Source organism: Scyliorhinus torazame, chromosome 2 (genome assembly GCF_047496885.1).
Source record: "Scyliorhinus torazame isolate Kashiwa2021f chromosome 2, sScyTor2.1, whole genome shotgun sequence".
NCBI lineage: Eukaryota > Metazoa > Chordata > Chondrichthyes > Carcharhiniformes > Scyliorhinidae > Scyliorhinus > Scyliorhinus torazame.
Window position 1 is genome coordinate 267,091,706 of NC_092708.1, and position 12,661 is coordinate 267,104,366.

The following is a 12,661-nucleotide window of genomic DNA, read 5'->3' on the forward strand; positions in this document are numbered from 1 at the left end:
TTGTTAGGCAAATTGGACATTCTGAATTCTCCCTGTGTACTCAAACATTGGTACTGTGCAGTGTTAATGTAAACCTACCTTTGGCACGAATAAAGATGATTGTTATTACTTGTTCTGTTTATCCCTCAGTTTGGTGCAGGCACTGTGGGCTGGAATCTATGATCCTGCGGCTCTGTCCTTGCTCTGTTTCTCCCCAGTCTGGTACAGACACTGTGTCTGTATTGACTCTATTTCCCTCCGTCTGGTACAGGCAGTGTGTGTCTGTACTTTCTCGGTTTGTCCCTCAGTCTGGTACAGGCACTTTGTCTCTACTCATTATGCTTGCCCCTCAATCTGGTACAGATACTGACTCTCTTACTTGTTCTGTGTGCCCCTTAGCTGTTGTATCAACTGAAGCCTGGTGGTCGTATGGTTGTGCCAGTTGGTCCGGGCGGAGGAAGCCAGTCATTGCAGCAGTTTGACAAGCTGGCGGACGGAACCATTACCCGCACAACACTGATGGGAGTGATATATGTCCCTTTAACCGATCGAGACAGGCAGTTAAGAGGGTAAGTTTATACAGTGTGTGTGTTTATATGGAGTGGGATGTGTGCTTGGGGATTGGGTGACCATTCCTCCCAGTTGGGCGGGTCAGTGAGCTGGTGGGTGAGGGGTGTTTGTGGGTCAGTGGTGGGGGTATGATTTGATGGGTCAGTGAGATGGGAACGTCTGTGAGCTGTTATGGGGAATGGGGTGTGCAGTGGTGATTGGGTGAGTCTTTTAGCTGGTGCAGGGAGGGCTGGTTGGGTGGATCAGGGGGCGGGGGGCGTTGGCATTGGGTGGGTCAGTGAGCCGGTGGATTGGGGTGGGGTTGGGTGGGTCAGTGAGCCAGTGGGTGTTGGGGTTGCGAGGGATTGGGTAAGCCAGTGAGGCAGAGTGTGTGTGTGTGTGGGAGAGGGGGGAATGGGTTGAGGTGGTCAGTTTTGTGGAGGGAGCGCCCTCCAATCGCACTGTTTGTTATATTACAGGAGTGACCTGTGAAGAAGCTGAAGTCGATTCTCACCAACACCGACCTGAAGAGAGTTGGCCTTGTGCAGTGGACCCACATTGTGTTTAAGCATCAGAACCGCTCACATTCTCATAACATCAAAGCTTGGCCTGGGCAGAGGGGGATTTTCTGCTGGATGTCAGTGAGCAAGTTTTAATGGCGTCTGTCAGTATCTGTTGGTGTGAATGTAGAACATAGCAGCAGCTCCGTGCTGTGATCGTGGAATCTGCAATAAAACATCTACTCAACTCGCACACTTTGAGGCATTCTTATTACAGTTATAGTAGCTGTTTGGGAACATTTCCTCCTCTGCACCCCCTCCCAAACTGCCTCCCATTCTGGAAGGTTTAGTCCAGCCGCTCATTTTCTATCCAAGTGCAGGCAGGACAGTCGACTGTTGGAGTCATTGCAACAGTAACCTGCAAATACCAGATGGAGGTTGTATCGACCATGGGAACCGGGAAACGTGTCTTCAAATTCTTGGGCTTCACAGGTAGAGTGTGAGAAAGTTATAGCTTTCCAGGTACAGAGAGCTGAAACTGAAGTTCTCCCCACATGGGGCAGGCATGATTTATTCTTATTTGTTCTTGGGATGAGAGTGTCGCTGGCTGGGCGAGAATTTATTGCCTATTCCTAATTGCCCTTCAGAAGATGGTGGTGAGCCGCCTTCTGGAACCGCTTTGGTCTCCGAGGTTGGGTATACCCACAATGTTGTTAGGGAGGGGGCTCCAGGTTTTTGACCCAATATCATGAATGGAATGGTGATATAGTTCCAAGGCAGGGTGGTGCGAGTCTGAGGGGAACTTCAGGTGCTGGTGTTCCCATGTGTCTGCTACCTTTAGTTTTCAATAAGAAGTCTAACACCAGGTTCAAGTCCAACAGGTTTGATTTGAATCACTAGCTTTCGGAGCGCAGCTTCTTCCTCAGGCAAGGTCATGGGTTTTGGAAGATGCTGTCGCCGATGCCCCGTGTTTCCACAGTGTAGCCTGTATTTGGTACAAACTGTTGAATGCACCCTATAGCAAGTACAGGAGCTCATGTTCCTACACTGCAGGGTGAAAGGTAGAATATGACGAGACATTCATGCAAATCTCAATTTTATTTTGCTTTTTAAATTTTAAGAGTAGAATGATAAGAGAATGACTTTGACCATCCGCTGCGCTTTTTCAGATTACGATGGGCCTGCTTCACTGTTTTTAAACACCGCCTCAGCTGAAAGCATGAAATTGCCACAGTTACTACTGCCTGTTGTCTCCTCTTCCCAAGGCTCAAATTCAGAGACACATCTATGGCCACCAGTTGTACAACTCACAGGTGGGCCTAGTTTCTGAGTGGTTAGATGCTCAAGCATGGGGCTGTAATCCTGCCCGCGCTTCCCAGCTGGAAGCACTGGATAGAGAGTAGAAGCCACAGCTTGAATTCAGGTTCCCAGGCCTGAGTCATTACTTCAGCATTGAGTGGGGAATGAAGCTACCATCATCCTGGCCAGGTCTGAGTTTATTAAATCACTCCCCTCATGTTTCAGCAAGTTTGCAGGAGATTAGCTGTGGTAAAGTGAACTGACCCAGTCTGAAACTGCCCACACAGAACAGGCTCCAGTCACAGTACATTAATAATGCAGTATTACTAAGCAGCAAAATTAATTAATAGTTTTGGAAGAGCAGCATAATGATTGCCCAAAGTAACTTCTAGATCTGTATCAGATGGAAATAGAGTTTCTGTTCAGATTTTTGCTTTAGTCTCAAATTAAATGCAGGAATCAAATGTTTTGGGAGAATAATGACAGCTTGTTGCAGTATATGACTGTTCAAAACTCAGCTCAAGTACAGGCTGACAAACCTGTTACACACTTCCACACACTTTTTCCACACACCCATTTTCTCACATCCACTCCAAAGTGACATGCTATTTCACGCATCCATTCCAGTGACATGTTTTTACACCCATTCCAGAGTGACACACTTTCTCACACCCACTCCAAATTGACACACTTTCTCACACCCACTCCAAATTGACATGCTAATTCACACACCCATTCCAGAGTGACACACTTTCTCACACCCACTCCAAATTGACATGCTATTTCACACACCCATTCCAGTGACACTTTCTCATGCCCATTCGAGCGATACACTTTTCTCACATCCATTCCAGTGACACACTTTTTCATACACCCATTCCAGTGACACGCTATTTCACACATCTATTCCGCACTTTTTTTTACATTCCCATTCCAGTGACACTTTTTCTCGCATCCATTCGAGTGACACACCTTTTCTCACACCCACTCCAAATTGACATGCTTTTACACACACCCATTAGTGATACTTCTTCTCGCACCCATTCCAATGACATGCTATTTCACACACCCATTCCAGTGAAACACTAACACACACCCATTACAGAAACACACTTTCACACACCTATTCCAGTGACAAGTGACAACCTTTTCACATCCATCCCAGAATGACACGCTTCTTCACACACCCATTTAAGAGTGACACTTCTTCTCACGCATTCCAGTGACACTCGATTTCACACCTGTTTCTATCTTTCTGGACATGTGACACGCAACCTGATAGTTTGAAGCAGTGTTAATATTGACTTCTGAGAAATTGTTGACAAATATGATGAGTTTTTTGAAGTTGTATCTAACAGGATGGTTACGGTACAGCCAGTGGATGTAGCCCATTTGGATTTTCAAAAAGCATTTGGCAATATGTCAGATAAGTTTCATAACTCAACATTAGGGCTCATAGAATTGGTGGGGGGGAATGTATTAGCATGAATTCCAGATTAGTTAATGTGCAAGAACAAAGGGCATGTTTTGGAGTGGCAGATTATAACTAGTAGGGTACCACAAAGATCAATGCTATGGTCTCAGTTATTTACAATCTATATCAATGGCTTAGATATGGCGACTGAGTGTAATATATCCAAGTTTGCCAAAGATACAAAGTTCGATGTGAAAGTAAGCGGTGAAGAAAACGCAGAGGGTTGTGGATGTTCATTTGTTGAGTATATTAGATCCTCAGGAAATTGAGGGATATGGAAATGAGGTAGAAGATCAGCTATGTTTTTATTGGATGGTGGAGTAGGGTGAAAGACCGAATTGTCTACTCCAGTTTCTATTTATGTACTAGAAGGACACATTTCCACATAAAACACCTGTACCAGATTGTTATATCTCCCCCCCCCCCCCCCACACACACAGAGTTGCTGCAGATAAGACACAATTGTGAAGCTCGGCATTGTGCAGTTCTTGATTACATGTTGCAGTCAGAGAGCGAGGTTGAGGCAGCTCTAAGTTACTTCTTTGTAAAAAGTTTCTTGAAAACATTTTTATCCTTCTTCTTCCTGCTTTCTGTGTCCTGTGTGTGGTGCCACGTTGGCATCGCGAAAGTGTTGGGTGTCTCTGTGCTCGCTGGCTCCCAGGTCTTTCGCCGACTTTCACACACCTCTCGGCTCATGGAGAGGTCCGGGTGCCTTCGCTCCACACACAGATTGGGGGTACTCCCCAATATCTGTCTGGTACCTGGCAGGCATAAGAGGTTGGAAATTTTTAGAAAGAACAGTCTCTATTTACTTACAGCTGTACCTAGCCACAGGGTCAGGTTACATGACTCTCAGGATATGGAGTCAGGTGTGACATTCAGTGTTCCTCCTAATTTTTCATTGTTGTTTGTGGCCTGTTGCACTGCACTGTACATTCAAAATTGCTGCACAGCAACACACTTCTCTACCTGAAAGGCAATGTTGGTTGTGCACAGCCTGCTTATTGTACTGCGTGGCACATTCCTGAATCCTATGAGGCCACACAATGCTCAGCTAAGAGGGAACATTGGGGATGGTCATTCTCTTGGGACACAAGATCAGGTAAGGGTCACTCTCAGGACAGAGTGCATTGTGGACTCCTTGAAATTTGATGTATATTTCTTTTTAGCACTTTGAACGTTAGTGCGTGCTGGTGACTGGGAGCAGTGGGAAGCTGTGCTGGGCCCCCACAGTACATAGTGCAGTCACAATTCCTGCAATAACCATGGCCATGTTACTGTGGGAGATTATACTGGAATGGTTAAAGGACCATCATTTTGCACCCTAGTGGGTCTTAGCTCCCTCTCCTGTGTCCATGAACTCTGATCTTAATCCCAGCCTCATACACAAATTTCAAAATGATATGGCAATTGCTGTTTTCCAACATGTTTCCTGGGGAAAAAAGTCCCTTGCACAGATAATGGATGGTACGGTGATTAGCTGGTTAAACAGGGCAGCCTGTGACCAGGGGCGGGTTGGGCTGGGCTATGAGTCTCGCTGCGGACAGGGCTGCTCTGGGGCATATCCATTCCGGAGCTTCATAAAAAGGTCATAACACTAACCTGTGCTCAGGCCCAGATCCTTCTGTTCCCCACCTTCTGGATACGGGTGGATGTTGTAGTAGGTGTGACTAGGTTTTTCTGGAGGGGCCGACACGGACTGCTCGTCTCCTGTTGAATTACTCGCTGCATTGGGATCTAGGAAATATATAACACAACGTAATATCAGTGAATGCTGGAGCAGAAAATGTGGCATAACCAACAGCTGGGTCTGATGGGTTAATGGTGTTTGGGACGTGCCAGAGGAGGATCAAGACATGCTATGAACAGTATAATTTACCAAACTGAAGCTTTACCAGGTGTGGGCAGCTTCGACCCAGCTACTCATGAAGGATTGCATTTGAAGTTTTCATTTTCAGTGGTGCAGAGACATCTGCCCCCAGCCCTTGGGCAGACTGCTTTGTTTCACACTGTTTCTAGCTGTGTCCAACCCACCCCTCGATACGCACACTGGCTCTCCTTGCACTCCCCATGATACATGAACCGACTCTCCCTGCTTTTCCCACAATATGCAAATCAGCTGCCCCCGCCCTGCCCATGATACCCAAACTAGCTCTGCCTGCATTCACCATGATATGCACACCGGCTCTTACCAAGCTCCGCATGATAGGTGAACCAGCTCTCACCGCATGTCCCACGATACGCAAATGAACATTCCCTATGATAGACAAACTGCCTCCCACCACACTCCACATGATATGCAAATTGGCTCTCCCTGCACTCCCCATGGTAAGTGAACTGATTCTCTCTGCAAGTTCCGCATTATGTCACCCGACTCACCCCACAATACACTAACTGGTCTCCCTGCGCTCGCCGCAACACATGTCCCAGTTCTCCACACTCTCACCTCAATACACACATTGGGTGTCTCTGCACTTGCCACGGCAAGTGACCCAGCTCTCTCCAAACTCACCACCACAAGCCTGCTCTCCAATCGCCAGTGTGGCTCAGGCCACATCACCAAATGATTGTTCCTAACAAGTGAGTGAGCTCTATGATACGTGCTATTCCAAGTGCTGAGGTACCTCTCGCCTTGTTCATTCCCAGCATGGTGTTATTGTTTCTGCAGCTGTCCAGTTGGCCCTCTCCTCTCTGTGCAGACAGATTCGTTGAGCTGCTTTGTTTAAGTCTGAAAGATGGAGATCTCCTAAACATCATGAAAAAAAACCACAAGAAAATCATGACCTCTTGCATGTTCGTGAATCATTTCACACTGTCAGTCGGGTACAGCACTTGACACTTACAGGTCTATTTCCACAATCAATTCCACTTCTCGTCCCTCCGTGGGAATCATTGTAACATTAAGCAACCTCCATATGTTCGCTGACAACTGCTGCACCTTCACAAACCCCACCTGGTCCTCACCTATCAACCTGGCACACAATCCTCTATCCACGTCGCCAGCACCTTCGGCAACAGCTTTGCATCTACATTTGACAACGAGATTGTGCGGCATGATCCACACTGCTCCGGATCCTTGTTCTTCTTTAGAATGAGCAATATTGAAGCTTGAGACAGCATGGGGGGGGGGGAAGCCCCCCCCCCCCCCCCCCCCCGCCCCCCCTCTCCCCCGCAATCGATTCATTATACATCTCCACTAGCAGAGGCCCCAGTTCCAACCCAAACTTCTTACAGAACTCCACTAGGAACCGATCTGGGCCCAGCCCTTCCCCGCCTGGATCGATCCCATGCAATCCATTACCTCCCTCAGCCCAATCAGGGCCCCCAGTGCCTACACCTTCTCCCGTTGAACCCTTGGAAACTGCAACCCCTCAGGCCCCACTGAATATCTCTGATCCACCCTCAGAATGTCCTCCCATCAACTTCACCCTTTCAGCCCACTCTACCCTCCCCTTGCGCCCGCATTGATAAAAATGCCCCCATACTACCGCCTTCAACACCTCCCACAAAGAGGAGGCGGACACCTCTCCCGTCTTATCCTGCTCCACACAATTCCGGATGGCCACCTTCACCTTTCGCAAACCCCCTTATCTGCCAACAAACCCACCTCCAACCTCCACTGCGGCCGCTGAGCCTCACCTATTGCCACCTGCAAGTCCAACCAATGCGACATGTGGTCAGAGACCACAATCGCCAAATACTCCGATCTAACCACCCCTGCCAACAGCGTCTTAACTAAGACAAAGAAATCAATCCAGGAGTACATCCAGTGCAAGTGCGAGAAATATTAAAACTCCTTTGCCCTTGGCATTGCAAACCACCACAGGTCCATCCTCCCCCATACATTCCATAAATCACAGCATTTCTTTTGCCATGGTCGAAACCTTCAGTGACCGAGGGCATAACCGGTCCAACCCAGGATCCGGTACCGTATTAAAATCCCCCCCCCTCATAAATCAGCAGGTGCGTGTTCAGGTGCCAAAACCTGCCCCAGAAAATCCACATCGTCCCAATTTGGGGCATATACATTCATTAGCACCATCAGCGTTCCCTTTAACATCCCACTCACCATCATAAACCTACCCCCAGGGTCATTTACTATACTTTCCACCTCATTGATCAGCATCACCCCCCCCCCCTCCCCCCTCGTCTTCATCTCCAACCACAAATGGAATACATGCCCCACCCAACCCTTCCTCAGCCTCATCTTCAGGAGTGTCTCCTGAAGAAACACCACATCTGAGTTCAATCTCAAGTGTGCTAAAATGCGAGACCTTTTAACCGGGCCATTCAAACCGCAAACCTTCCACGTAGCCAACTGAGCCGGGTGCTCCGCCACATTCCCCCCTCCTCTCACTGATCAGCTGTAACCCCCCTTTAACCAGGTCCACCCCTCGCTCATCCTCAGGCCCTCCCCAAGATGTCCGCCGTCTTCTCCCCTTAACCAACTGTGCCACATCAATTCCACCCACCGGAAGTTCCCCTTGTCAAACAGTCCGAGGACACCAGGACTCTTGGCAGGGATTTAGTCCTCCAACTAAAAAGGCCACTGTACATATTAAAAGACAATCCTATGGTCAAATTTAATCATACTGTTGTGAAACATTAATTTTTATTGTTTTTATTTGAAACTGTTGTCCAGAATGAGAGTTTACTCAATGATGAAAAATGTTCAGAAACCATTTTGTGGGAAAAGATCACTTTGCATTCCCTAACGATCAAAGCAAGTAACAAGACAGTGATGGGAGCTCGCTGACAATGGACCTTTTTATTTAGAATGTGGACATTGAGATTTATAACAAATAGTTGGCACAAATGTGTGGAAAGAATGTGGCAACGGGGTTAGGATTTATAGACAGGAAGTGTCTACTGACGTAAGCTTTTCAACATAACAGACATGTACAAAAATGTTATATAATGCATTGAATGACAGTGATATTTTATGTATTATGTTATGTTGCATCATCCCCAGAAACAATATTCTAAAGCTACAGTTGTGGAGGAACACAGTAAAACTCAGTGATAGTAAATGATAACATCAAAGCAGTGAATCAATTGCACACTCTGAAACAACATGAACAGTATGTGGGAGTCTGGTCGGAGCCGCAGTACAGCCAGAGCACAATTCCAGTCCTCCGTTACAAGCATTCTATTTCCCTCATCCCTCATACCTGGGAAGTAAATCTTTGTTGCTTCCGAGTTTCCCCAATGGGATCCCAGTCTTCACAGGGCTTCCTGGAGTGAGGTGAGACTTTGCCTTGGATGGTTCCCTTGGGAGAAAGAAGCAGTATGATTATTATAATTCAGCAGCAGATCCCAAACAATCCACCCAGTTCACAGAATACATTCAATATTATGTTAGTACAACATTTCTTCCCACTTTCTGGAGTTGGCTGGGAGCTTTAATAGTGGGGACTCAGAACACAGGATACGAGGAAGAGCAGGGCCCAGCGAGCAGGAAACCGGAGGAGCAGTGACCAATGTGCATGGTATCCAGGGATTGAGCAGGGCCTAGAATGCAGCATACCTTTGGATTGAGCAGGGCGCAGAGTGCAGGATACCTGGGGATTGAGCAGGGCCCAGAATGCAGGATACCTGATGATTGAGCAGGGCCCAGAGTGCAGGATACCTGGGGATTGAGCAGGGCCCAGAATGCAGGATACCTGATGATTGAGCAGGGCCCAGAGTGCAGGATACCTGGGGATTGAGCAGGGCCCAGAATGCAGGATACCTGATGATTGAGCAGGGCCCAGAGTGCAGGAGACCTGGGGATTGAGTAGGGCACAGAATGCAGGATACCTGGGGATTGAGCAGGGCCCAGAATGCAGGAGACCTGGGGATTGAGCAGGGCCCAGAATGCAGGAGACCTGGGGATTGAGCAGGGCCCAGAATGCAGGAGACCTGGGGATTGAGCAGGGCCCAGAATGCAGGATACCTGGGGAATGAGTAGGGCCCAGAATGCAGAATACCTGGGGATTGAGTAGGGCCCAGGGTGCAGGATACCTGGGGATTGAGTAGGGCCCAGCGTGCAGGATACCTGGGGATCGAGCAGAGCCCAGAGTGCAGGATACCTGGGGATTGAGTAGGGCCCAGGATGCACGATACCTGGGGATTGAGTAGGGCCCAGGGTGCAGGATACCCGGGTATTGAGCAGGGCCCAGAATGCAGGATACCTGGGGAATGAGTAGGGCCCAGAATGCAGAATACCTGGGGATTGAGCAGGGCCCAGGGTGCAGGATACCTGGGGATTGAGTAGGGCCCAGCGTGCAGGATACCTGGGGATCGAGCAGAGCCCAGAGTGCAGGATACCTGGGGATTGAGTAGGGCCCAGGATGCACGATACCTGGGGATTGAGTAGGGCCCAGGGTGCAGGATACCCGGGTATTGAGCAGGGCCCAGAATGCAGGATACCTGGGGAATGAGTAGGGCCCAGAATGCAGAATACCTGGGGATTGAGTAGGGCCCAGGGTGCAGGATACCTGGGGATTGAGTAGGGCCCAGCGTGCAGGATCTCCAGGGATTGAGCAGGGCCCAGCGTGCAGGATACCTGGGGATCGAGCAGAGCCCAGAGTGCAGGATACCTGGGGATTGAGTAGGGCCCAGGGTGCAGGATACCTGGGGATTGAGTAGGGCCCAGAGTGCAGGAGACCTGGGGATTGAGTAGGGCCCAGGGTGCAGGATACCTGGGGATTGAGCAGGGCCCAGAGTGTACTGGGTAGATAGATTGTGTATGATGCTGCTCTCCATGGTTTTGAACTTAGGTTTCTCTTTCCTCGAGGAAGCCTGAATAACAGAAACTCCAGAATATTCAATATGAACATATGATTAGGAGCGGGAATAGGCCACTTACCCCTCGAGCCTGCTCCGCCATTCAATGAAGGCATTGCTGATCTGATTTTAACCTCAACTCCACATTCCCACCTACCCCGATAACCTTTCTTCCCTTTGCTTATCAAGAATTTAACTCTGCTTCCACCACCTTTTGATGGAGAGTTCCAGAGACTCATGACCTTTTGAGAGAAAACAATTCTCCTAATCGCCATCCTAAGTGGGTGACCCTTTATTTTTAAGCAGTGACCCCTAGTTCTAGATTCTACCACAAGAGGAAACATCCTCTCCACATCCACCCTGTTAAGATCCCTCAGGATCTTAAAGGTTTCAATCAAGTCGTCTCTTACTCTTCTAAACTCCACCGTATAAGACAACCAGCCCATTCATAGATCATAGAATTTACAGTGTAGAAGGAGGCCATTCGCCCCATCGAGTCTGCACCGGCTCTTGGAAAGAGCACCCTACACAAGGTCAACACCTCCACGCTATCCCCATAACCCAGTAACCCCACCCTACACTAAGGACAATTTTGGACACTAAGGGCAATTTATCATGGCCAATCCACCTAACCTGCACATCTTTGGACTGTGGGAGGAAACCGGAGCACCCGGAGGAAACCCACGCACACACGGGGAGGATGTGCAGACTCCGCACAGACAGTGACCCAAGCTGGAATCGAACCCGGGACCCTGGAGCTGTGAAGCAATTGTGCTATCCACAATGCTACCGTGCTGCCCATGTATTATTCTGGTAAACCTTCTCTGAACTGCTTCCAATGCATTTACATCCTTCCTTAAATAAGGTGACCAATGCTGTACACAGTATTCGGATGTTGTCTGATTAATGCACTGTAAACTGAAGCATAACGTCTCTACTTGTGTTCAATTCCCCTCGCAATAAACAATAATATTCTATTAGCATTCCTAATTAGTTACTGCACCGCATATTAGCCTTTTGTGATTCATGCACTAGGACACCCAGATCCCTCTGCATCTCAGAGCTCTGTGCTTCTTTTATTCTTCCTGCCAAATTGGACAATTTCACATTTTCCCCACATTATACTCTATTTGCCAGATCTTTCACTTAACCTATCTACATCCTGTTGTAACTTCCTATTGTCTCTACACAATTTACCTTCCTACCTATCTTTGTGTCGTCAGCAAATTTAGCAACTATACCTTGGGTCTCTTCATCCAAGTAATCTATATGAATTGTAAAAAGTTGAGACCCCAGCACTGATCCCTGTGGCATTCCCACTCATTACATCTTACCATCCAGAAAATTAACCATTTATGCCTATCTTGATTTTCTATTAGTTAGCTAATCATCTATCCAATATGCCAATATGTTACCCCCTACAACGTGATCTTTTATTTTCCGCAACAACTTTAGATGTGGCACCATATCAAATACCTTTTGGAAATCCAAATATTGTATGTACATCTCTCGGTTCCCCCTTATCCACAGCACGTTACTTCTTCAAAGAACTCCAATAATTTGGTTAAACATGATTTTTTTTCTCACAGAACCATGTTGACTCTGCCTGATTAACATGAAATTATCTAGGTGTCCTGTTATAGCATCTGTAATAACGGCAGCTAACATTTTCCCTCTGACGGATGTTAAGCTAACTGGCCTGTAGTTTCCTGCTGTCTGCCTCCCTCCTTTTTTGAGTAAAGGAGTTACATTCGCTATTTTGAAATCTAATGGAACCTTCTTCGAAGCTCGGGAATTTTGTAAAATTAAACCAATATATCAACTTTCTTACTAGCCACTTCTTTTAAGACTCTAAATGAGGTCCATCAGAACACGGCGACTTGTCAGCTCGCAGTCCCAACAATTTGCTCAGTACCACTTCCCTAGTGATTGTAATTTTCTTCAATCCCCCCACCCCTGCCATTTCCCAATTTACAGCTATTTCTTTTTTTTAAATATAAATTTAGAGTACCAATTCATTTTTTTCCCAATTAAGGGGCAATTTAGTGTGGCCAATCCACCTAGCTTGCACATCTTTTGGGTATTTACAGCT

General features: G+C 47.5%; 2 protein-coding genes across 2 annotated transcripts in view; one reads left to right on the forward strand and one right to left on the reverse strand.

The window, feature by feature from the left end:
• The window catches only part of pcmtl (l-isoaspartyl protein carboxyl methyltransferase, like), a 74,975-nt gene extending 73,694 nt beyond the window's left edge, over window positions 1–1,281 (forward strand). The window contains 2 exon segments of the mRNA XM_072486927.1: window positions 379–548; window positions 1,008–1,281. Of these exon segments, the coding sequence (XP_072343028.1) occupies window positions 379–548; window positions 1,008–1,020 (183 nt within the window). The 3' untranslated portion in view covers window positions 1,021–1,281.
• An 826-nt stretch (window positions 1,282–2,107) lies between these two features.
• sptbn5 (spectrin, beta, non-erythrocytic 5) overlaps window positions 2,108–12,661 on the reverse strand; it is a 400,397-nt gene continuing 389,843 nt past the window's right edge. Inside the window, exons 69-72 of the mRNA XM_072486950.1 lie at window positions 8,973–9,071; window positions 6,426–6,547; window positions 5,404–5,538; window positions 2,108–4,562 (exon numbers count right to left, since the gene is read on the reverse strand). Coding sequence (XP_072343051.1) covers window positions 4,336–4,562; window positions 5,404–5,538; window positions 6,426–6,547; window positions 8,973–9,071 — 583 coding nt within the window. The 3' untranslated portion in view covers window positions 2,108–4,335. The remainder of the gene's footprint in view (window positions 4,563–5,403; window positions 5,539–6,425; window positions 6,548–8,972; window positions 9,072–12,661) is intronic.